Source organism: Nuphar pumila, chromosome 11 (genome assembly GCF_984573655.1).
Source record: "Nuphar pumila chromosome 11, dmNupPumi1.hap1.1, whole genome shotgun sequence".
Lineage (NCBI taxonomy): Eukaryota > Viridiplantae > Streptophyta > Magnoliopsida > Nymphaeales > Nymphaeaceae > Nuphar > Nuphar pumila.
The window spans coordinates 113,509,076-113,536,095 of record NC_143259.1 but is presented as its reverse complement, the minus strand read 5'-3'; the positions used below and the strand labels follow the sequence as shown (position 1 = coordinate 113,536,095).

The following is a 27,020-nucleotide window of genomic DNA, read 5'->3' as shown; positions in this document are numbered from 1 at the left end:
TGCTGGTTAAGGTTCTGCAAAGGGAAGCATGTTTTTCCTCTTGAAGTGTTTATCACTATATAGCTATAACCCATAATGACAAAAATTTGAAACGGAAAAATATTTGCAGCAAAAAACTGTAAAAAAAAAATTGAAAAAAAATCATGTTTTTGGGCAAAATATTGGCAATAATAAACAAATAAAAAATTCTAAAATAATTTTTATGAAGAAATACAAATAAAAATATTTAAATTGAAAAATCAAACAAATTTTTCATGATAAATAGCTGTTGAAAACATAAATATCGTGTTTAAAATGCAATATTTATGTTTTTACAAAAAAATGTGATATTTTGAAAATATAACAAGAAATTACGGGGATGGTCTCCACCCCCACCCCATCTCAAAATCCGAACCTCCATCCCCGTTTCAAGTCCTCCATCCCCGGTCCAGACGGGGGTGAGGTGGGTCGGGGCCCCATTTCCCCTCTGTCTATAGTCATCCCTTGAAGGATTGGAGACGGGTCGGTGCGGGGCAAGGCGGAGATTGTGACGGGGATGGGGCGGGGCGGGGGAAGCATAAGTCCATCCCTGCATGGGGATAAATTTTAACCTTCATCCCCGTTTCATGCCCTTCATCCCCTGTCCAAACGGGGCGAGGTAGGGCGGGCCCATTGTCCCCCTGTCCACTGCCATCCCTACAGTTAGGTCTGGATAGTTATAACCTTTATAAGGGAAATGTTATTAATGCTCCTCGCAAGACTATAAAGCTATGTTAATTTTAAACACTTAAAAGGGCCGTTGGCATCTCTCTCTCTCTCTCTCTCTCTCTCTCTCTCTCTCTCTCTCTCTCTCTCTCATATTCATTGGGCAAGATTAGGTAACTTCATAAAAGATAGGAATGGTACAGATTCAGTAAACCAAATCAAGGTACCAAAACTGACACTGGCCGCTTCTTTTTGTTTTATTTAATTTATCACCCGAACAAGGTTGTTAAATGCAATGAGGTGAAGCGAGGCGTTGAGCAAAGCGAGGCGTAAGCCTCGAGGGCGTTGAAGCGTAAGCTTCATGATCAAAATAATAAAATATAATATTAATAAAATAATGAAAATTTTAAATAAGAACCACTAATTTGCTTTTAGTTATTTTAGTACAAAATCGTAAGAAAATAAAATAAAGATGTTTAAAGAAAGGCAAGGTAAGCAGAGGACACTCATTTTTCATTTTTAATTAATAAAACTTATTTTTGATATTTGATAGATAAACTTACATTTTTAGTGAAACACTATTAAAAGGCATTAAAATCATATTAAATATTAAAGTAATGTTTTAAATTTTGGGCTTATGAAGCCGAACCGTTTATCTAACCGGATCCGTTTGCATCAAGACCGAACTCGAGTTCATATCGAATCTTGCCATCATCAGATTCATCACCGGTCTCTACATCCGCCATTAACTGATCGGGGCAGACAGGGAGGTGACGTCAGAATCGACAGGTTAAGCTAAATTTACAAGCAAACAGGCTGAGCTGAGCAAAAGCTAAGCTCGACCCATAAGAGCCCACCAAGAGCCCACCTCTCTCCAAGCTCTAGGATAGCCGACCCACAGCACCCCCACAATGCATGAGCGAATGCACCCTAGTCGTCCATCTTACCAACTCTAAGATGGACGGTTGACAGGTTCTTAAACCACAAACCTCTCCTTTTTAACACCGCACCACCCTCTCACCTGTACTCACAAGCAGGGGATGGACGACAAGGACATTTTCATATTCTCAGGGGCATAATGATCAAATAAGCCTTTGATTGCACGTCGCACGTGACCCAACTACAAAAAAAACCTTAATTAAGCCACCACTCTGAACTAACCTTACATTTCAATACGCTTCAGGTATTGAGTGTGCACCTCAGTACCTTGAGTGTGCGCCTCGCCTATGAGGCGTACGCTTCAGGTACTGAGGCGTACGCCTCTCACAACACTGCACCCAAAGAAACTGTGTCTAGGCATGAAGATCTGGTCGCGCTGGCTCAGCCTAATATACCTACGTCATTGGCCCATAGGCGGGCTAGGACCCTCACCTCGAGGACCTATGCTGGATGTCAGATTGCACAAGAGAAGACTCTCACAGGAACCTAACCTCGACCACCCGCCTGACGGCTTAGGCCCCACCCCACTACGCCAAACCCCCTCAGGGTGACACTAGTGGTGGTTGGGCCTCACAGATATCAAATACAGATTGTCATTTTCAAGGGTCCAATAGGAAAGTGGACACCAAAATATTGTAGCCCTACACCCATTAGGTGGTAAGGAGCCCTACGACCATAAGCTACAGCCTCATTTGACTACCAAGTTTATAGACACAGGATCTCAATCTATAGATGGTAAATGAAAAGCGACCTGCTTGTAAGATCTTGTTTGAGCTTGCAAGTCGACGATCATACTTTCCCTCGTATTTGGTCTACATATGCGTGTTGAGAGAGAGATACTTTTTATAGAGACCAGACAACCAGTTTGCTTTGCACAAAATTGAACTTGAGCTCATGTTGCTCCACAACCAAGCTTGGAAAAGGAAGCATCTTCTGCTTTTTACCAGCCTTCTACGTAACTCAAACTTTTTACTTAATTTCACATGCTCACTCTTCAGTTTGGATGTACACCATTCACTGAATATTAGCATAGCAGTGCTACAAGTACTCGACCGATTTATTAAAAAAAGAGAAAAGAAAAGAAAAGCATGTGTACGTCTCAGTTGGAACAGAGAAACGAGAATCAAATTTCTAAACCCAAGCTTTATTAACTAAGTCCTAGATGTTAATAGCTTCTATGCGGATAAACATCATCTCTTACAATTGGCGGAGCGGTCAAAACAAAGATTAACTAGAAAACCACTCGTCAGTAACCAATGCATAAACAAGTACAAAAATTTATGATAACAACAGTAATTAAAAAAAAATCAATCAGCTTGGGGAAAAATGAGACATCAGTCACCTTAATCAATTCGCTGGGCCGAAGGAGGCTGTACAGTCGATGGTTGCTAGATGCCTTGAGAGATTTCTCGATAATGGCACAACAAATGAAACTTGTCAGCTGCTCAAGGGTGGCTGGGAATCTGAACAGAGTAGAACACTCACAGAAGCCTAATTTATGCCCATGGTAAATCAGCAAGACTAGATGCAGGGTCATCATGTGATTGCTTTCTAGAGGAAGGCTCCCTCTGCGTCATGCGTAATAGGGCCTGAACAATCTCAGACATTGGTGGCCTAAACTCTGGCTCCGGCTGCAAAACCAAATCCATCTGATCACTAACACGCTGCACTAAAAGCTTGAAGCAGATCTATTGCCCATTGTCAACAGAAATATATTTTTTTATGGCGAGGAACCCTCACCGAAGCGAGGAAAACCATGGATGGGGCCTCACAACCACTCTGCCTTACGTGGCCCACCTCTGAAACCTACAGAATACAGACACACCCTTGCACCAGTGGGGTTTGATCCGGTGCCTTCATCTCAGAACCCTCACAACCACCCCGCTGGCCACGCAAGCTACCCCCGCGGTGGTTATCAACAGAAATATAGAGCATCCAAAATTTAAGTGATTTGCAGATCCATTCATAACGACTATAATCCAAACTGAGAGAGAGAGAGAGAGACCTTGTAAGGATGGGATGCCTGTTGACTCACCCAGGTTTACCTCATAGGTAACCAGGCTCATTAAAAATAAATTCATATGAACCAGATTGAGGTTTGGAGTCCAGGTTTCATCACATTACCCCACTTTGATATATCGTGTAAGTTTGCCTATGAGTTATTCTAAGGCTCTCAAGTAAGTGGCATTGAGGGAAAAAAATTGTTATGGATGCTTCAAAGATTTTCACAATTCTCAAGAGAGAGAGAGAGAGCAGCAAGAATCCAGAATTTCACCTATAGATCTTTATGGAAAGGAAAAAGAGCTCAGAAAAGTGGGAGAATTTTGCTGCAAAAAACCATAACTCACCTGAAGACATAATGAGATGATGTCTGCAAATCGCGACAATGACTTGACTGAGTAAACCCCTTCAAGAGCAGGGTCAACCATACTTGATAGCGCATCAATATCATGAAGCTGAGGAGTTGCCCATCTCACTAAAGATTGTTCTGCTCGAGGGCGTGTCCTAGTCATACATACAACAATAAGATCAATCAAAATGGCATGGATTCTTGACATGCTGAAATAATAAAGATATTCTTTTCTTTCTAGCTGCCCATTGTACTTTTGATTGCAGGATATATGACATCCAAGATCTTCTGGTTGAGAAAGAGCTCCAGTTCATATTTACTAACAATAAGATCTGCACGAACCCTAGTTTGCATGAACCAATCACCATATATATATATATATATATACATTTGTAAAACTAACCTGTCCAACGGCTTTCGTCCTGTGAGAAGTTCCAACATCACCACTCCAAAACTATAAACATCACTCTGAACATTATAGACACCAGACAGGGTGTATTCTGGTGCTCCATAACTAAATGATCCTAACATGTGTGACGAAACCTGTAACAAATGAACATGAGACTCTTCTAGAAATCATCAATTGACAACTCAAATATTATGAAGTTTGTTACCTGGCTTGCACAAGTAGCTGAAAATAAGGAAGCCAACCCACAATCAGAAAGGCGTGCACAAAAATCATCATCAAGAAGGACATTATCAGACTTGAGATTCCTATGAACCACTGGCGGTTGACAAACTTCGTGCAGATACCTTCATCACAAAGACAAGTCTATTCAATGACTATGGAGATGATGCCACTTATTAAAAACAAACAAATTACCAACTGTAAAGACAGCAAGTAACATCTACTGATACATGCTACATGCAATTTGCACTCATGCATGTGCATGGGTTTGAGAGAGAGAGAGAGAGAGAGTATACTTACTCTAGAGCTTGAGCAACACCAAGGGCCAGCTTTACTCGAGCATTCCATGATAATATTTTATCGTCTCCACCTCTTAAATGGAGGGCATCATACAGGGTCCCATTACTGCAGTACTCATAAACCATAATTCGTTGCCCATGCTCCACAGAGTATCCAACAAGATTGGTGATATTTGCATGATGTAATTTAGAGACGGTAGACGCCAGCTTTAGAAATGTGTCATCCATATGCAACAAGGTAGATGATGTGTCCAACTTCTTAACAGCTAACAGCTGGAAAGCAAAAATCAACAAAAGCATGATATAAGAAAGAGAGATGCAACACATTGAACTTTCAAGTTTTCAAGAGAATATGCAATCCATTCCCCAGAAAGGACAAGTTTAAGCAATGATAATACAACTTGATTGCGAGAATCAGATTGGAAACAGCAATTTCCAAAATAACAATGACAATCTTTTCAAGATCATATATTGATTGATAGCGTAGGCAATCAAACCAAATATGCATCCTCACTAGCTCTTTCTAAATAATTCTTCATACTGCTTCTTGCTTCCCTCACTTTCCAATTCCTCAGAATTTGAAATCACTACTTTCTTATTCAGATTCTTGTACTGCTTCCACTCTAGCAACTATGAATGCAAGACATGCAATATATTCGAATATATCACATGAAATCTATTTCACATTTATTTTGACACAACGAAAATTAGAATTTTTTGTTTAAATGATCACAATGCCATAGAAGAGAACTGACAAAATATAATGGATATGACACCTCATCTCTTAAGCATAAATTAGATGCAACTATTGTCTTTGTGAGAAAAGTTGTTAATCCATTATTGCAATCTACTAATCTAGCATAACAGAGCAAACGAAGAAAAGCACATCACTATTGATCACCACTTCATGTGATGAGATAAAGCAAAAAAAAAGAAAAAGAAAAATCCAGTCATGATTCAAAGACAGCAAGAATCAACAACAACAAACAACAACAACAACTACGCCTTCATCCCAAAATAATTGGGGTCGGCGATATGAACCAAAAAAGAAAATCATTATGGGTCTTCCACATGAATCCTTCTCCTCCAATCATTTCTATCCAATGCCATGTCCTTGGTGAGGTTCAAAGCATTCATATCCTTTCCTATCACCTCCATCCATGTCTTCCTAGGCCTACCCCGACCTCTTTTAACTAATATATTTTCCCATTTCTCCATCCTTCTAACTGAAGCATCATTAGGCCTTCGCCGAATATGTCCAAACCACCGTAAACGATTCTCTCTCATCTTATTTTCAATGGGTGCAACGCCTACCTTCTTACGTATCTCCTCGTTTCGAATCTTATCTTTTATTGTATTTCCACACATCCATCTCAGCATACGCATCTCAGCTACACTCATTTTTTGAATATGATGTCTCTTGGCAGCCCAACATTCCGTACCATATAGTACAACAGGCCTAATAGTCGTCCTATAAAACTTTCCCTTCAACCGCAATAGCATTCTACGATCGCACAACACTCCAGTTGCACTTTTCCATTTCATCCACCCAACCTTTATCCTATGATTTACATCTCCATCAATTTCTCCATACTTTTGAATGATAGATCCCAAATATTTGAAACAATCATCCACCGGTATTTCTTGCTCACCAAGCTTCACTACACTCTCATCATTACTTCGTTGCTTACTAAACCGGCATTCCATGTATTCTGTCTTACTCTTACTCAACTTAAAACCTCTTGCTTCCAATGTTTGTCTCCATAATTCTAACTTAGCATTAACCTCAGCTCTAGACTCATCAATCAAAACAATATCATCAGCAAACAACATACACCACGGCACATTTTCTTGAATTGATCTCGTAAGCTCATTCATCACTATAGCAAATAGGAAAGGGCTTAAAGCAGATCCTTGATGTAACCCAACCGTTATAGGAAAATTGGTTGTCACCCCTCCACAAGTGCGGACATTGGTTACTACTCCTTCATACATATCTTTAATTATTTTAATGTACTTGAGAGAAACACCTTTCTTCATCATTGTCCACCAGAGAACATCCCTAGGTACTCTATCGTATGCCTTCTCTAAATCAATAAAAACCATATGCAAATCTTTATTCCTCTCTCTATTTCTCTCGATAAGTTGTCTAAGAAGATGTATAGCTTCCATAGTTGATCTTCCAGGCATAAAACCAAATTGATTCTCCGATATCATGACAACCTTCCTCAACCTAGACTCAATCACCCTCTCCCAAAGTTTCATAGTATGACTCATGAGTTTTATACCATGATAGTTTGTGCAATCTTGTATATCACCCTTATTTTTATATAGAGGCACCAAAGTACTCTTCCTCCACTCATTAGGCATCTTATTTGTCCGCCAAATCTTGTTAAAAAGATTTGTCAACCATTCTAAACATTTCTCTCCCAAGCATTTTCAAGCCTCGATAGGAATACCATTTGGGCCAACTGCCCTTCTTGATTTCATTTTCTTCAAAGACTCTGCAATTTCTTTCTTTTGAATCTTGCGCATGAAGTCACGATTCATCTCATGAAAAGGAATAGAGAAGTCTCCAAGATCCTGAGCATGACTTTGATTAAATAGCTTATCAAAATAATTTTTTCATCTCTCCTTAATCTCCTCATCTTTGACTAAAACCCTTTGTGTTTCATCTTTGATACATCTAACCATACCCAGATCCCTCGATTTCCTATCTCTCATCTTTGCAAGCCTATAAATATCCTTCTCGCCTTCTTTGGTATCCAACTTATCATAAACCTCCTTATATACCTTATCCCTCGCGTTCCAAACTACTTTTTTAGCTTCCTTCTTTGCTATCACATACTTCTCCAAATTCTCCTTATCACGACTCTTACTTAGATTTCTATAACACTCTCTTTTAACCTTAATAGCTAATTTGACATCCTCGTTCCACCACGATGTATCCTTACCTAGCGGTGCACCGCCTTTAGACTCACCCAATACCTCCTTAGCCACCTTTCTCATGCCACCCGCTATCTTATTCCACATTGATTCTGAATCCTCCTCGAGACACCAATCAGCTTCCTTAACTACCTGCTCTACAAACATTCCTTGTTTAGCTCCTTTCAGTGCCCACCACTTAATTCTAGGATCTATCCTATGTCTATCCCTTTTGCGACATTGTCTAATTCTAAGATCTAAAATTAAGACTCTATGTTGTGTAGCTACACTTTCTCCCGGTATAACCTTACAATCGATGCAACAACCCCTATCTCTCTTTCTAAGTAGGAAAAAATCTATCTGACTCGTATTAACCCCACTTTTAAATGTTACTAAGTGAGACTCCCTCTTCCTAAACCAAGTGTTTGCTAAGATCATATCATAGGACAAACCAAAATCTAAAATCCTTTCTCCACTTTCGTTTCTTTCTCCTATACCATAGCCTCCATGGATACTCTCAAAACCATCCCTACTAATGCCTACATGCCCATTAAGGTCACCGCCGATAAAAAGCCTTTCTCCATAAGATATCCCTTGTACTACTCCATCTAAATCTTCCTAAAATTGACGCTTAATGGAATCATCTAAACCTACTTGAGGAGCATAAACACTAATAATATTAATAATATTTGTACCTAATACTAATTTAATAAGTAAAATCCTATCACCCTTCCTACGGACCTCAACTACATTATCTATAAACTCACGACTCATAACAATCCCTACTCCATTCCTATTCCTATTTATTCATGTATACCAAATCTTATATCCCCAAGGTTCTATCACTTTTGCTTTCTCACCTACCCATTTGGTCTCTTGTAGACATAAAATATCAATCTTTCTCCTACACATAACATCTACTAACTCTACCAACTTACCAGTTAAAGACCCTATGTTCCAAGAGGTTAACCTAAGTTTATGGTTTTGGACTAACTTCTTTACCCCCACCCGTCCAACAAAGTGAGGGAACCCTTGCCTATTTGACACCACACCCGGGCACCGGTGTGACGCGTCGCTTCCGGGCGACGACCTAGCAACCCTTGCCCATTTATCACTGCCTCTGGGCCTATAGAGTACAACGCGTCGCTCAGTAGGGAATGCCCCAACGAAATTCTCATATTGGTTCATATTCATAGGGTATGACTAAGTTTTTATGCTGGTTGTCACAGGCCTACCGCAACCCTCCTCCTTTATCCGGGCTTGGGACCGGCAGTGTATAACTAATGATACAAAAAGAACCATAGAAGTAGGAAGTACTGTTGGCAGGAAAACCATAAATTTTCCAACCTCATGTATTAGGGGGATAGTACAATATCAATGGATCTTGTTATAGAGGAGAGTTGCGTAACTGTATTAAGAGATAACATTATTTGGGTCTGGGTATGGACCTGGACCCAGATCCAAATAACGACCAATATACCTGGAATGAGACCCAACCTGACGTGACATCTTGCTTATCTGCTGTGTTGAGACTCCTTATTGTGCTGAGACTCTTTGTTATTATTTTCCTTATTGTATTGGGTCTACTTGTAAACTTTATCTTGTAGAGTTTGTATCAGACACAAACATGTAATGTTTTCTATATATTGAAATTAATAGACCCATGTTCCCTCATTGGGAATTGTGAAATAGGAGCAGCAGCCCCAGCCTCAACGTCTTCTCTTCTTCTTCTTTGCTTGTGCTCTTGATCATGATGCTTATTCTATTATGGTATCAGAGCAGGAGCGTGTCTAATTGCATCCATTAAGGTACATCTTAAGAGATCTTGGGCTTTCTTTTCCTGTTTGCATCTCTTCGAGTTTCTCCTCTCTAAATTTCTTTTCTGTCACAACTCTTCTCCTCTCTCTCTTCTTTTCTTAAAAATTTAGCATTATAAATATTCCCAATCTGTTTTGATTGCTGCTATAAAATCGATTTTTTGAGCTCATGTTTTGTCGTCAATTTCAGTTTCTTTCTTCCTTTCTTGACCCCAAAAAAAAATCCAGCTACCTGTTATTCTTTGCACCTTGTTTGGATCCAAAATTCAGCATAATCAGAGTTGTACAATCTGCATACTTAGATTTGCAGGTTCCTTTGAGTTTTATATATCACGTCACCTACTTTAAAGGCTCCCAAATAGTTTTTTTTTTTTAGAAACATCAAGTTTCTGATTAAATCAATTTTGCTACATGCCTAATGTGATATTCCGACCTAAAAAAAATAAAAAGGTCGACAATTTTTTATATGATAATCTGAATTCTTTCTAGTCTCTTTATTTTATTTTTTTTAGATTGTTCTTATTTTCCCTTATTCATGGATCCAAACCCACAGTTGTCCTTTATCTTCTACTTTTTTACCCCAATTATTCTCTAAAAAATTAAATAATTCTAATTTTCTAACTTGGCATTTCATGGATTAAGTGAGATCAAACATTGGTGTCTATATCATATACACTTTGTCACACGAGGTGCTTATTGGAGTACCTGATGACTACACTGCATTGTAATTCTGGACTAGACTGGTTCAAACATACTCTTAAATTTCAGAATCCAAGATAATGTTTTTAAAGAGAGTTTTAGAATTTGAAGAAGGGGTCCATGTCAATCATGAAATATTTGAATAAGATGAAGAGCATCACTGATCAGCTTGCTATGATTGGCACTAAAGTATCATATAAGGATATTGTCCAACAGGCTCTCAACGGTCTTGGTCCCGAATATCATGTCCTCTCCACCGCCCTACATTACTCTAACTTGCTTCTTACATTTGAGAATTGATGGCTAAATTATTACGCTATGAGATGACTTTTTCTACTAATTCTGATTCATCTAGTGAAACTCAGGAAGTCCTAGTCTCTAATGTTTCATGAGGATGTGGAAGTGGTGAATACTTAGAAGCAGTAGAAGACGTGGTCGTGAAGGCAATTAGGGAGGCTGAGATATACTGCCTACACTAAATGTTGCTCCTAACACTATTTTCCAAGGGAGACAATCCTACATGCTTCATATGCAAGAAGCCATGCCATTTCAAAACAAATTGTTGGTTTAAGAATGATCCCAGATATAATCAAGGGATAACACAAAACAAGAATCAAGGCAAGAGCCAATCTAGAGGTCAAAGTAGCATACTGAGTAGTGGAAAAAGCCAAGCCCCAACAGATAAGCAATTGTTACTTATTGCCCTTGCTGAACTCAATCTGAAGCAAAATGAACAAGGAGTCTGGTATCTCGATTCCGGAGCTGCCAACTACATTACAGGTGATGAGGGTAAGTCCTCAACTTTGGTTACTTATTATGGTAGAGATAGTATTGTTATTGGATATGGGACTCATCACCCTATCACATACTCTGAAAATGTGTTTATTCCTCTGTCTAAGTGTACCTTTCTAAATCATTCTAATGTCCTTTTTGTTCCCAACATCAAGAAAAACCTTATTTTTGTTTCTAAACTTGTGGATAATACCGATTCATGTTTGGAATTTATTGTCCTTTGTTTGAGTCAAGGATCTTCAAAGAAGATTCTGCGTTCACATCAGCTGGTCATGTTTTAAAGCCTAGTCCACTTGTTTTGTTTAGTACTTATGTGTCAAATAAAGTCAATATCTGGCACAATTGTCTCTACATTGCAGTCACGGTTTTATTGAATGATTAGTCTCTAACAAGCTCATTCAAGAGTCTAGTTTAGAATGTGAGTCTACTAGTGTCATTTGTCCAAGTTGTGAAATTGCAATGAGTCATGCTTCCTTTCAATTCCTTAAACGAAAGAGCATTGAACCTTTTGAAATTGTGCACTTTGATGTATGGAGACTAACACCCAGTGACTCTTCTTTTGGTAGTCGTTACTATGCTTCCTTTATTGATAACTTTTCTCGTTATACGTAGATATATTTTATGAAATATAAACATGAAATATTCAATATATTCATAAAATTCAATATGTTAGTTAAAAATCAATTCTCTATGTCCATTCTAAATTTCCACTGAGATGGTGGAGGCGAGTACACTTTGAAGGAATTCATTACTTATTTCAAAAATAATGAAATCAATAGAAGAGTATCTTGCCCTTACACCCCGCAACAAAATTGATTGGCTGAGAGAAAAATCACCATATTGTTGAAAGTGCCCTACCAATGTTATATGCCAAAAAGACTCCCTTATATCTTTAGATAGAAACCTTTCATTCAGTTGTGCACATTGTAAATATGCTAACCATGAAGATTTTAAAATACGAGTCTCCATATTATACACTATTTAGGAAGTATCCTGACTATGATTATGTACGAGCCTACGAGTGTATTTGCTATGTCCATAAAGATAAATCTTAGAGAAACAAATTTAAACCCAAAGCTTATGTTTGTAAATTTGTTAGTTATGCTGATAACTATAAAGGATATATGTGTTATGGTATTAAAAATAAATGTATTTGCATTTTTAGAAATATAGTATTTGATGAAAGTTCCTTTGAGTATGATTTCACTGCAGAAAGGGTCAAAAAAACAAAAGAGGGCAGCATTGGGTATTACCAACCATGGCTAAGTGAAGAACTATTTTCAAAATCAAATAAAAATCCTATATCACAAGGAGTTCTAAAAAAGCAAAAGGCAGAAAAGGGATGTTCCTACTTTCCCAAAAAATAAAATGCAGTTATAGATGGGAGGTATAAAGGACATGCATATACTAGAAGAGGTACAAGGACTAGTTTTGAAACTAGAACACAAAGAACAACTAATAATGAAGTGGAACATGAATAAAAAAAATATATGCAATTATGATGACACCATCAACCCGTGTGATGAAATCATAATGCAACCAGAGTTCAGAACATCAAACAAGGTTAGCCATCCTGTTGATAGATGGGTAAGTTATATAAATTTCAGAGCAAATCATTAGGTTTTCTTTATGCAAATAGAAAAACAAGAATCGATTTCTTACTCTCAAGCTATTTGAAATAAAAGGTGGATTAGAGTTATGAATGATGAAATGAAAGCATGAATGGCAAACATGAAAAATTCTTAAAAGGCCTCCAGACAATAATGCGACAAGATCCAAGTGGATTTATAAGATTAAATATAAACCATATGGGACTATCGAAAGGTATAAGGCTCGCCTTGTTGCAAATGATTTTACGCAAGAATATGACATGGATTATGATGAGACATTCAACCCTGTGGTTAAAATTGGGACAATACATATCATCTTGCCTCTAGCAGTGGATTATGATTGAAAGTTAAATCAACTCGATGTTAAGAATGATTTCTTATATGGAAACTTGAAAGAGAAGGTTTATATGGAACAACCACAGGGATAAACTAAAAATGAACCAGTTAAATATGTGTAAACCTAAGAGGGCCATATATATCCTAAAGCAAGCCTTTAGTTCTCGGTTCGAGAGCTTTTCTTTGGAAATACATAGACATGGCTTTTGTAGATCTTCCTTTGATCATTCCTTGTTCATCCACAAAGGTAAGGAAATATATGGGTGTTTTGTTAATATACCTTGATGACATTATTATTATAGAGAGCTCAAATAAACATATTCAGAAAATAAAAGAAGTGTTGAATAAACATTTCAAAATAAAGGATCTTGGTCAGTTGAAATATTTCTTGGGAATTGAAGTTGATAAAGGAAAAGATACCCTGATACTAACTCAACATAAGTATACTATAAATCTATTACGCAAAACAAGTATGATTGATTGTAAGCCTCTGTTAACTCTTGTCCCGGTACACCCAAAAGTTGAGTGTTAATGATGGAGAACTGTATAGTGATCCTACTGAATACAATAGTGTGGCAATATCTCACCTTCACAAGGCCAGATGTTGTACATGAAGTAAACCAAGTATTTCAGTTCATGCATCAACCAAGAACTACCCAAATAGAAGCAATGAAACAAATTCTCAAATATTTAAAAGGTACCCTCAGAGATGGTTTGCTCTATAAGAAGAGAGATCGTAGGGAAGATCTTCTCATAGTTATAGCCTATTCGGATGCTGACCGGGAAGGAGATCCAGATGAAAGAAGATCAATTTCAGGCTATTGTATATTTATTTGAGGTAACCTAGTTTCTTGGTTTAGTCATAAACAACGGGTTATAGCACAATTAAGCACAAAAGCTAAATATCGAGACATGGCAGCAACAACCTTAGAGCTGATGTGAATTAGAAGTTTGTTACATGAACTAGACAAGACATTCCCTAGATCAATTTTATTTTGTGACAATCAGAGTGCCATCAAAATTTTATTAAATCTTGTTTATCATAGAAAGACCAAGCTTATAGAAATTGACCAACACTTCTTCAGAAGCAAAATTGAAGATGGTGAACTTGAGGTTAGATTTATCGGTTCAGAAAATCAGATTGTAGATCTCTTTACCAAGGGTTTGACAAAGCAACGATTTTGGTATTTGAAATCTAAGTTGTCCATGGTGATCACCATGTAAGTCTTGAGAGAGGCTATTAAGAGATAATGCTATTTGGGATTGGCTCTGGACCCAAACTCAGATCCAAATAATGATCCAATATACCTAGCATGAGACCCAACCTGGCATGACTTCTTGTTGTCCTGTTGTGTTGAGATTCCCTGCTATGTTGTAGTGTTGAGACTCCTTATTGTGTTGAGACTCTTTGTTATTCTTTTCCTTATTGTATTGGGTCTACTTGTAAACTTTATCTTGTAGAGTTTGTATCCTACACAAACATGTAACGTTTTCTATATATTGAAATTGAAATGAAATGGGGATCTTCGAAACACGAGCTTTGATTAACAAGAGCAAGTGTCAAGAATGACACTAAAGCATAACCCTTAAAAAGGGTATAACTGGAAACAAAATAAAAATAAAAAATGTATTCTTTATTGATATGAAAAACCAATTGCTTAAGAAGCATTGGAGTAAAATACAAGAGGGGCTGCACCCCTTTATATACACAGCTGAAAGAGGACTCAATAGAGCTGTTGGGCACAGTCCAACAGCTCTATTTAGAGCTGTTGGAATGTGTCAGTCCAACAGCTCTATTAAGAGCTGTTGGACTGTGTCAGTCCAACAGCTCTATTGCTAGTCAAGTCTGGACAGGACTTGACTAGCAACAGTCATTCTAGTTCAAACTGAACTAGATGACATAAAAACAAAAAATAAAAATAAAGGAAAAAAATACAGAAAAGAAAGAAATTAAAAATGTATTTATATATATATATAATAATATAATATTATTATATATACATATATGTACAGTTTTACATTTTAACACTCCCCCTCAAACTTACGGTACAATGAGCGAAAGTTTGTCTAAGAGAAAGTGAAATCGGGGAGCAGCGAGAGGCTTTGTAAAGAAGTCTGCTAACTGATATTCTGAAGTGACATATGGCAGATCAATTATCCCGTGTAGATATTCCTCTCTGACGTAGTGACAATCCATTTCGATGTGTTTGGTGCGTTCGTGGAATGTTCTGTTACTGGCAATGTAGATCGCACTTTTGTTGTCACAACACATTTGTGAAGCCTTTGTTGCTTCAACTCCCATGTCAGCAAGCAGTCGTCGGAGCCAAACTACTTCCATGGTCGTGGTTGCCATGGCTCTGTATTCAGCTTCGGTGGATGAGAGAGATACCTTCTGCTGCTTTTTACACCTCCACGAGATTAATGATTCCCCTAAAAAGACACAAAAGCCAGTGGTTGAGTGTCTGTTATTGGGATCACCTCCCCAATCAGCATCAGTATATGCAATTAAATCAAGAGAAGAGGAGGAAGATAAGAAAAGTCCTCGTGAAAGAGAGGACTTGATGTATCTGATAATACGCATGACTGCTCCCATATGAACAGAAGTAGGAGCATGTTGAAATTGACTTGTTGTATGAACAGCATGTGCTATATCTGGTCTGGTAATGGATAGATAGGAAAGTGCCCCGACAAGCTGTCTGTAAGGAGTAGGGTCTGCAAGAAGTTCTCCATCATCAATCTTCATTTTAACATTAACAACTTCTGGAGTGTCAACTTTCTTATCATCAGTAATACCAGACCTGAAAACAATATCAAAAGCAAATTTAGTCTGAGATAATAAATATCCTCTAGGAGAATAAGCAACTTCAATGCCTAAAAAATATCTCAACAAGCCCAAATCAGTCATTTCAAAATGAGATTTAAGAAGTGTTTTGATTGTTGCAACTCCCTGTTTATCGCTTCCGGTGATGATCATATCATCCACATAGAGAAGAAGCACAATGATCCCTGCATCAGAATTCTTAATAAACAAAGCAGTGTCAGTTAAACAGAATTGAAAACCAATATCAATCATAACACGACTAAACCTATCATACCAAGCTTTTGGTGCTTGTTTAAGTCCATAAAGAGCTTTTTCTAAGCGAAGGACTTTACCCTTAGGAATACTTAGACCAGGAGGGGGTTCCATATATACTTCTTCAACTAGCTTTCCATTTAAAAAAGCATTTTTGACATCCATTTGAAAAATAGACCATTTTTTGATAGAAGCTAAGGCAATTAAGGTTCGGACAGTAGTCATACGAGCCACCGGAGCAAAGGTTTCTTCATAATCAATCCCATATTCTTGGGCATAACCTTTGGCTACTAAACGGGCTTTATATCTTTCAAGAGTACCATCACTCTTGGTTTTAATTTTATAAACCCATCGACATCCTATAGTTTTCTTCCCTGGAGGAAGATCTTGAATATTCCATGTAGAAGCCTTTTCAAGTGCATCTAATTCAGCTTTCATGGCTTCTATCCATTTGATATCATTTTTTGCTTGAAAATATGTGGATGGTTCTTCATATGAGTGAATTAATGCAATAATTGCCCTATATGTGGGTGAGAAAGACTCGTATGATACAAACTTTTCTGGAGGCCTCGAGATTCGGGATGATTGTCTAGTTGGAATGTTAGAATATTTCTCAAGTGCACATGGAGTATTAGACTCTTGTCGCCTGGAATATTGAATACTAGTATCTTTATGAACTTCTTCATTTTCAACATTAAGATCAATAATTCTGTGATCATCATCAAAGTTACAATCAAGGTCATATTCATCAGATGTTGATGTTAGATCTAGCAAAAAGGAGTACTCAGTGACGTCTTTTAATTTTCTAAAATCAAAGAAGCTCTCCTTTTCAAGAAAGGAAACATTTCTAGACACATATAGTTTATTATTTTTGAAGTCAAAACATCTATAACCTTTCTGGTTTTCAGCATATCCTAAAAAGGCACAGGGAATCGCACGAGGGGAAAGTTTATCATTTTTGTCAGTAAATATGAAACATTTGCACCCAAATATTCTTAATCTAGAGTAGTCTGGAGAAATGTTCATAAGTTTTTCAATGGGAGTGATATTTTGTAACGAAGAAGATGGCATCCTATTAATGAGATAAGTGGCAGTTAAGGCAGCTTCTGCCCAAAAGTCTTTAGGGACTTGATTTGCTATTAATAAAGTTCTAGTGGTTTCTATAATATGGCGATGTTTTCGTTCTGCCAGTCCATTTTGTTGAGGTGTATAAGGACAAGATCTTTGATGTGTGATGCCATGCAATTTAAGATAATTTTGAAAATCTGTGGATAAAAACTCTCCCCCTGAATCTGTGCGAAAAATAGTAATATCATTTTGAAACTTGTTTTTAACCATATTATGAAAAGTTTGAAAGTATGAAAATACTTCAGACTTATGTTTGAGAAAGTACATCCACGTATGTCGGGAGAAATCATCGACAAAAATAACATAGTAAACAAATCCTCCTTTAGAAATTACTGGTGCAGGACCCCAAACATCCGAGTGTATTAATTCAAGTGGTCTTGAAGAGAAAAAGGTTCTGTTCTGAAATGGTAATTTTTTCATTTTGCCGAGAATACAATCTTTACAATCAAATGATTCAGAGTTACAAAATTTCCCTAGATTTGGAAAATGTTGGATTTTGGCTATATGTGGGTGACCAAGTCTCTTATGCCACAGTTCCAACTCTATTTTTTGAATATTATAACAAAAAGCTTTCTTCGACATTTCCAAAAAATCCATGTAATAGAGCCCTCCTTCTCTATGGCCTTCCCCAATCAGCTTGCCTGACTGGCGATCCTGTACCCAACAACCATGAGAAGAAAAAGAAATATTACACCCATAATCAGAAATTTGAGATACAGATAAAAGATTTAAATTTAATTTGGGAACATGTCTAATTTCTGGAATAAAAAAATTTTTTGTTTTATAAATTTTTTCAAAATTTCCTATTCCTTCTATTTCAAGAGAAGTCCCATCAGCAGTAAAGACCTTTGACACACTTGTTTTATTTTTAACACATTTGGATAGACTTTGATTATTTGGGGTCATATGAAAAGATGCACCAGAGTCAAGAAGCCAAGAAATTTTACCTAAATCAGAAAAAGATGAGGCTGCTGCGCCGGTTGAAGCTTCAGATGAGGAAGAGGCACCTTTGATGAGAGGCTGAAGAATCTCCATTAGTTGGGCCAGGGAAACTGGTGCATCCTGATCTTTAGGCTCCGATCCAGCAATTGCAGCTCTTTTTTCTCTCAATTCCTTAAGTTTGGGACATTGTGGCCTGTAGTGTCCCGGTTCATGACAGTGATGACAAATAACTTTCTTCTTATCATAGTCACCATTTTGTCGGTTAAAGTGAGGAGGCCTATATGATCGAACATGATTCCCTGGTCTAGACACGGCTAAAACGGAATCATCTTCAATTTTTAAAGAACCTTTCCGGAGACGATTTTCTTCCATTGTTAACTCTTCAATAGTTTCAACAATAGAAGGAATTTTTCCCCTGTGAAGTAGGGCCGATTTAGTGGTTTCAAATTCCGGCCTTAATCCAGTGATAAACTGGTAAAAATGTTCAGCATCGAGTTGTTTCTGACGAAGCTCGATGTCTTCGGCACAATGCCACTTTGGTTCTAAAAGGGAAAGTTCTTCCCAAAGTTCGGACAACCCATTGTAATATTCACGAATAGTTTTGTCTCCTTGTGTCATCATTCGAACTTTTTCTTGGAGGTTGCACACGTGTGCAATATCTTTAAGGGAATACATATTCTTAAGGTATTCCCATGCCTTATCGGCATGATCAAATTTGGCAAGACTTGAGCATTTTTTAATGTCAACGCTATTGATAAGCCATGACATTATCTTCGCATGAGATATTCTCCATTCTTTCCATTTCTTCTCGTATGAGGCAATAGCCTTGATTTTCTCTTCTTCCGATAGAGGGACCTCTTTATCTCCCTCCTTTTTAGTAAGAGATAGCTTAGGTTCCGAATCGGAACCATCCACAATCCCCCATAAGCCTTTTCCCCATATATGGTGCTTCATGATTGAAGCCCATGTTACATAGTTCGTATCGCTTAGTTTCATAGGCATGATGGTGACTTTATCATTGTCATCCATCGATTACAAGGAGAGAAAGAATAGGGATAGAAGAGAAACAAGAAGAAAAATGAGAAAGAAAGGAAAAAAAAAAAAAACAATACAACAAGATGTGAAATCTTCTCCAATGAAGTGATAAAACACTTCTCTTCAAGTGGCGAACACTTTTGCAAACGGGCACGGAAACCGAGGCAGCTTTTCCTCAAGATTTAGTACTTCCGCGGCTTTGATACCATGAAATGAAATGGGGATCTTCGAAACACGAGCTTTGATTAACAAGAGCAAGTGTCAAGAATGACACTAAAGCATAACCCTTAAAAAGGGTATAACTGGAAACAAAATAAAAATAAAAAATGTATTCTTTATTGATATGAAAAACCAATTGCTTAAGAAGCATTGGAGTAAAATACAAGAGGGGCTGCACCCCTTTATATACACAGCTGAAAGAGGACTCAATAGAGCTGTTGGGCACAGTCCAACAGCTCTATTTAGAGCTGTTGGAATGTGTCAGTCCAACAGCTCTATTAAGAGCTGTTGGACTGTGTCAGTCCAACAGCTCTATTGCTAGTCAAGTCTGGACAGGACTTGACTAGCAACAGTCATTCTAGTTCAAACTGAACTAGATGACATAAAAACAAAAAATAAAAATAAAGGAAAAAAATACAGAAAAGAAAGAAATTAAAAATGTATTTATATATATATATAATAATATAATATTATTATATATACATATATGTACAGTTTTACATTTTAACAGAAATCAATAGACCCATGTTCCCTCATTGGGAACTGTGAAATACAAGGAGGAGGAGCCCCAACCTCAACGTCTTCTCTTCTTCTTTTCATGTGCTCTGGATCATCTAGTGATGTCTATTTTATTAAACTAGTCATTTATTGTCATTTTGCCGTAATGTGGCATTATTCAACAGCCTAATGATTGCACAAAATAATTCATAATGAAATATTTTGAGATTACTTCCTTGGAAATCAGGATTCTCCATGATACTCTTGCTTCTTGCAGTAGATCATACCTACAATGCACTAATTATTACTCATCACTAGATGGGCCCAGATAGCTCCATCATCAACAACAATAGCTCACATTTGTTCTACTTCGCCTTTGTCTCAAGGGACTTATGGGAATCAATTTAGAAGCCAGCAACATTTACACGGCATGGTGGATATTGCTTGGAATTTCATGGTTCTCAAGAGGTAATTTTACATAAACATCCACTTTGTTGTTGATTCATTGGTGTTTACAGGGTGGCTGCAATTTACGCTCGAGTCTCCACTTCAAAGGCACCTGATTCAGGACTATGTAGCTAGCTTTTGATGCTTCCCCTCATCAACATGCAGGCATAGCTCAATGAGATCTAGTAACCTCTTTAATCTACTTGTTCCCTCTAATTGTTCAACAATTTATACTTCAAATCTTTGACAAATTAAATTTTTCCTAACTGAAAATTGGGAACAAAAGCAGTTAGTCCATGACAAATGACAAATACACTATAGCAGATTTCACTGAAGATGGATGTACTATTTAATTGCTTGGAGCATACCAACCTATAAAAACCTTATATTATCTCATACGGATTAATATCTCATGCAGTGTTTAGTAAACCAAAGGCAATGCAAGAGGAGCTTTGCAACACAACAATTCTCATTCCGCACCTAGTTATGCCTCTTTCTAGAGCACTGCAAAGCAGAAATGTTCTTTTCTTTAATAATCATGACAAGAGCCAATCATCTATCGAAAACATCAAACAACCACTAATAGGTTAGTATACAGAGTCCTTGCTGTTTGTCTTCTCAACAAATCAAACTGGAGACTTCTGTGTCAAGTCACACAATTGCAAAGTACTCTTATCATACAAAATTTGGATGATCACATGGGCATAATTGATGCCTATTTCACATTCCGTGTATTTGTTTATATTTCTAACTTATCCTGACCAAATACTCATCTATATTATACTAAAGTTATGAGGATGAGTAGAATCATTTAAACAATTGTATATATGAAAAAAAACAGCATGTCATTCCCACTCAAGAGGAGCTCAACTTTCTTTTCAACTGATAGATTGGATGATCTTCGCAGCCCTAAACCCCTAAGACACTGGGATCTATTTTTTCAATTTCCAGATAGATGGCCCCAGAAACCTCCCAACTAAAAAATCATTCACCAAAACCAGAACGTCATATTCTATGTCCCAAATCTATGGAATAGCCAGAGATGCACCTAGTCAAGCAGCCAAGTCTCTTTGGATAAAGGACACTCAGTCTTGAAAAGGCATTTAGGAAAAGAAAATGATACATACCTTTCCATCAGGGAGCTCTGCCAAATAAACACTTCCTAAAGAACCTTGACCAATTAAATTTTCCGGACCAAAGCTTTTCGTAAATTGTTGAAGGTCTGAAATCGTGTAATATATCACATCAGGAACTGGAAGATGTGGTTTCTGTGGTTTTGGCTTTATAAACTGTTGGGAGCCCACATCGGTAGAAGAAGCAACAGAGGAAACATGAGAATATCGGACTTCAGATTCAAGGCTCCTTGTAGGCTTCCCTTCTCCAATACTAGGGGCTATTGCTTTTTCAGCGGGGGGTGGCTTCACATTCACATCTACTTTAGTCATATCAATCACATGGTTCACCTTTCCCATTGCAACTGCATCATTTGGAACTGCCAAAACAATCAACATAAAAGTAAGCATAATGATTCAGGGCATTGGTGCAAAATTGCCATATCCAGCATACAGAGGGACCATGTGGAGGGAAAGGGAGGGTTGATTAATAGCAAAATTAGGCATTTGCAAAAAGTGAGTGGTGATCTACCTTTGTTAATGTCACTACTTGGTCGCCTCAAAGTCTTGTTCTTCTGATGCTTCTTTTCAGGTTCACCATAAGCAACCACCTCATTTCTTTTATCGACTTTATTTACAACTACACTTCTCCCTCTGAACCATGAGGCACAGATACAAATAACCAAGATTACTATACCAATTGCCATAAGTACTGTAAAAACCAGCCCAACTATCCTACGGGTGGTAAAGAATCTGTTAGCACTAGAACTGGTGGAGTTGTTAGCACTAGAACTGTTGGAGTTGATATTCTGTGATGGTTCTACTGATTGATTCCTGGAAGTAACTTGAGAAGGTGGTTGAAAGAAAGGAGCTGGGAGACCTGGTGGTGATAGCATGGGAGTTACATTGAATGGGTTTCCGTCCTTTCTGCATGACAAGATTAGTAGGCAGAAATAGTTGGTAAATGGACTTTCTCAATAAATGCTTCAGAAACTCGATGATTTCTTAGCAACCAAACCAAGGCAGGAACACCAAACCTGAAATTCTGGATATTGCTCAGCATCTGCGGAGGCACTGGTCCAGAGAATAGGTTGTTCTCTATGTTCCTGTTGTAACAGAAGGACGTATCATCAATGAACACTCATTCAAAAAACAAATCACCATAAGAACAATATTCTGGTGGAGCAACTACTATTCCACAATAAAGAAGCAGAAGATACTCAAAACAAGATCAAGTTATGACAAACATACAAATCTTGCAGGTTCAGATCTTCTAAGACATTGAGGGTTCCAGATAACTGATTATTTTGCAAATGCCTGCAAGATAAAGTAGTTCATTCAATGAATAGGTTGCCGAGTGTATGGGTATATGAATCAACCAAATGACAGAAAGATCCTCACAAAGTAGCCAAAGATGACAAATCCCCAAAAGTAGCTGGTAGCTGACCACTCAAATTGTTAGATGATAGATCCCTGCAGTTTCTAGAAGTATGAGCATGTGTTCCAAAAATGTCAGGAGAAGGGACTAGGTGTTTCACTTCCAACCTCATGGGCATCCTAATATAGCTAAACCTCTTACAGCAGGATTCCTTTATGGAAAATGCTGATATCAGGATGGGGGGTGTCCATTTACATTCCTTGCAACTTGCAAGGTTTCATCCTACAGCAAAACCAGAACCAACTCGAAATGCTTTTGGATTCCAAACAACAAAAGCTAAAAGTTCTTGCTAAGAAGATTATGGGGCACACAAAGTTCAATCACATTTAGATGGTCTTGCATCATTTTGCAATGAAACTTGGCATGTGAAATGCATGTGTATATGTTGTGTGTGTTTGAGTGTGTAACGCTTCAGGAAGAGAGAATAACTCACAAGTTTATTAGACCAACAAGGTCCTGAAAGACATCAGGTATCTGTCCTGTTAGAAGATTGTCGTTGAGTGACCTTAGAAAAAGAAAACAAACAGTTTCAAACAAACATCTTGGATTTAATATACAGGCCTAACCGTTAAAGGAGAACTAGATGGCCACGTACATATCTTTCAGAAGACTTAGTTCTCCTAAGGTATTTGGGATGCTTCCAGTAAACTGATTTGCACAAAGAAAACTGCAATAGCAAGGTAGAATTTCAGCAATAGGTCCAGAAAATCCAAATGGTTAGCAATAACTGAAATTCGGGTACTGCCATGAACTTGGGGAACAATTTAATGCAATCACAACATACAGGTGCTGCAAATTAGGAGGTAGATTGTCTGGAATGCTCTCCCCAATTTGGTTGTTGCACAGGTTCCTGTCACAAAATTCATATCATTACAGAACCATCAGAAAGGACACATGAACTACAGGCCAAGACATACATGATTTAGTTATATGAAAGTCACTATGACAAAATTCGCAAGGATAAATTCCTCCAGTGCAGGGAAAATGTCCAAAATATTAACTGAAGGGAAGCACGCCAAGAGTAATTGATAAGTAAATGCTAAACATAAGAGTACAAACTTAACAGAATGAGAACAACAATCGGAATTGGCAAGAACACCTACATTGTTGTTAAAGTAGTAAAATTCTCCAATTTATCACCGAGCTGTCCTCCCAAATTTGCAGCATTAAGAATTCTATCAAGTTTAACCATGACAGTTAGAAACAAAACAATTTTATGCTTTACCAACTACACGGTGCATGCCCCAGAATAATAAAAGCATTTGAATGCCTGCCGTACATTCCGGTTATGTTAGGACCAGCACATTGCACACCCTGCCAATTCTCACCACAGGGGTCTCCACCAGAAGAAACCCATCCAGGAAGCGGAGGTGAGCCTAGAGCCATATGTAAACTATTGATTGCATAAACTGCATAGCAAAAGAACAAAATAATGGAAAAGTTAGTTGGTTGATAACATCTTGAGATCTATTATTTGCAAATAGTATCCAATATACTGAGTAATGAAAGTTGAACAAAATTACAGGAAAAGAATGAGATGCAATTCCTAATCTAATTCCTATGAAAATTAATGGGAGAAATTGCAAAATCTCACCATGTTGGACATCAGTGATGTCACTCGCAATTGGCAGCACAAAAGAAAAAGCAAACCCTACAAATACCGGCCAAAATGCTTTGAAGTAAGCATTCTCCATCAACCAACGCACTATTCGCACATCAAACTCCTCAAATTTCCAGAAATTTCTGAAATAGAACAAGAAAAACACACACAAATACAAGTCAAGATACATTTTTGAACAAAATAAACAAATACAATAGTGCAAAGCAGCACAATCAGCAACTTAACAAGCAAGCAGACCACAAATTCTAAGCTTCCGTAAAACAAAATACGAAGTTAAAGCTTAAAGTCAGCGATCAAGAAACACAAAAGCTGCTTACCCACAACAAATTCAACAAGCAGAAGAAAATCCCTTGTCTTGATCTCAAACAAGATCTAGAAAGTCACACAAGACCAAGATCTTACGAAGCGAACCCCTCCGAACCAGCAGAAAACCAGTATTTTTTCATCAAATCCACACAGACAAGCAAGAGAAAGGCCAAAACTGAAGATCTCAGACTTATGAATCCCATCGAACACCGGCATTGCGCTAAAACCCGATAAATTCTAAGAATCTATGCAACAAATTGTGATTTTCTCGACAAATCTAGAAGAATTCCTACAGAAACCAGCAGAATTCGATCGCATTGAAGAAAATCAAGAAGAAAACACAGCGAAGCAACAAGAGAAAAAGGAAACGCAGAAACGGGCAAGTGAGAAGCGAAAAAAAAAAAAACTAACACTAACCTCTTCAGAAGAAGAATAGAGAAGCGATTCTCGCGCTTCCTCTTTTCGTCTCTTTGCAGAGAACTCGCCGAAAGGCTCCGAATACTAAGCGGACAGGATCGGTACGGAGTGAGCTTTATACTCCCTGATTATTTAAAAAAAAATCAATTTTGTCAAACTACGAAATTGACCCTGGTTTAGGAAATTATTAAGTTATTGGATCCCCGTCCGAGGGTGACGACGAGGGTCTTCATTTTTCAGTTCAACTTACGTCACGGAACGGAGTGTCCCCGCGAGGCCTCACCTGGGATGGCATTTATGTTATTTTTGGTGATTTAAAGGATCATAATTAAGGAATCTCACGTTATTTTGGGCATTTCGTGGTTTTTTTGCTGAGTAGCTTTTGTAGGCCTGACAGTGAATCGGGTATGACCCGATCCAGACTTGAAGCGGATCTGATGTAACCTGAGTTCGGGCATAAATGAAATGGGTTCGGTTGGATATTCCGTTTGGACCCAAGTACGATTTGTAAAATTTTATTTGACTTGGTCAGACCCAAGTAAGATCCAGTATTGTTTAATGTAAGAAATAAGAAATTAAATATGGTCAATTATCATAATAAGGTGGTACCAATCTTATAGTTGTTAGATCTTTTATGATCCAACCACTTTATTTAAGTGAGTCGACTCATGCATAGTAAATGTATGTGAGTCTACTTACCTCAAATTGGTTTAATCCTTTCTCACTATTTGACAGAGAGAGAAAAAGAGATGAGTTTTTTTTAATGTTCCTCTTACTATTTGTGAGAGAGAAAAATAGAGATGAGTTTTTAATGTTCTCCTTATTCATTTTTTTGAAAAAAAAAAAAAACATGTGATCAAGTTACCCAAATGTCCCTCCTAATTCTTTGTTGTGCTGAAAGAATTTGACAAGATGAGGAAAGTCTCATTGTTAACTGTGATATAGAAATGGCAAGTTACCCAAATGCCCAAACTGTAAGTCTTTCTAAAGTTTTTTATATATATTTTTGTTTGAAAGGCAAGCTGGGGTTAGGTGGACCCCCTACTAAAACAACAGCTGCATCTTGGGCCTTCGGGATTCGATCCTGGGCCTTCGGGACTCGGCTTACCACATGGGATACGACCTCAGTGATTGAAGTTTTGTATATTTCATGTTGGCATTTTCCTATCTAAATTTTAAATATGCATCTTTTGAAACTCCATGTAGAAGTGCTTTTTTATGTACAAGAAAAAGACAATCATTTATGGAGAAGGAAGAAAAGTCATTTGGGTTATTTGATTACATATAGTTTCTTTTCAAAGAAAAAAGAACAAAACACCAAAGACTTCTTTTTCTCTTTCAAAAATAGTGACAAAGGATTAACCAGCTTAAAGTTGAGCCGGCTCACATTCCTTAGTTATGCATGAGCCAACTCACTTAAACAACGTTGGACAACCACTTGGTATGGGGCTCTAATAGTCGTTGGATCATAAAAGATACAATGATTATAAGATTAATATCACCAAATAACTGCTCACTAAATATGAAAAATTATTCGTACTATATGACCAAAATAACATGTTTTCCTAAATGCCCTACAATTTTTGAAATATTCCTCGTCTTTAACTTTTTTAGGACCATTTTACTCCTTGCATGATCGAACTCTTAAAGTTCACGTGTTATATCGGCACACTCTTCGGGTATCACAAACTCTTATTAAAATATA

The 27,020-nt window shown here is 37.6% G+C and overlaps 1 protein-coding gene across 1 annotated transcript in view; it reads right to left on the bottom strand.

Annotated features, from left to right (window-relative positions):
• Positions 1-3,001: 3,001 nt before the first annotated feature.
• Positions 3,002-27,020, bottom strand: part of LOC149822908 (protein STRUBBELIG-RECEPTOR FAMILY 3-like) — a 32,456-nt gene continuing 8,437 nt past the window's right edge. The window contains exons 2-17 of the mRNA XM_089980406.1: positions 24,566-24,714; positions 24,251-24,380; positions 24,075-24,146; positions 23,756-23,821; positions 23,567-23,638; positions 23,405-23,476; positions 22,935-23,006; positions 22,785-22,850; positions 22,571-22,639; positions 22,066-22,460; positions 21,549-21,913; positions 4,902-5,173; positions 4,588-4,726; positions 4,377-4,516; positions 3,972-4,128; positions 3,002-3,254 (exon numbers count right to left, since the gene is read on the bottom strand). Coding sequence (XP_089836532.1) covers positions 3,120-3,254; positions 3,972-4,128; positions 4,377-4,516; positions 4,588-4,726; positions 4,902-5,173; positions 21,549-21,913; positions 22,066-22,460; positions 22,571-22,639; positions 22,785-22,850; positions 22,935-23,006; positions 23,405-23,476; positions 23,567-23,638; positions 23,756-23,821; positions 24,075-24,146; positions 24,251-24,380; positions 24,566-24,714 — 2,371 coding nt within the window. The 3' untranslated portion in view covers positions 3,002-3,119. The remainder of the gene's footprint in view (positions 3,255-3,971; positions 4,129-4,376; positions 4,517-4,587; positions 4,727-4,901; positions 5,174-21,548; positions 21,914-22,065; positions 22,461-22,570; positions 22,640-22,784; positions 22,851-22,934; positions 23,007-23,404; positions 23,477-23,566; positions 23,639-23,755; positions 23,822-24,074; positions 24,147-24,250; positions 24,381-24,565; positions 24,715-27,020) is intronic.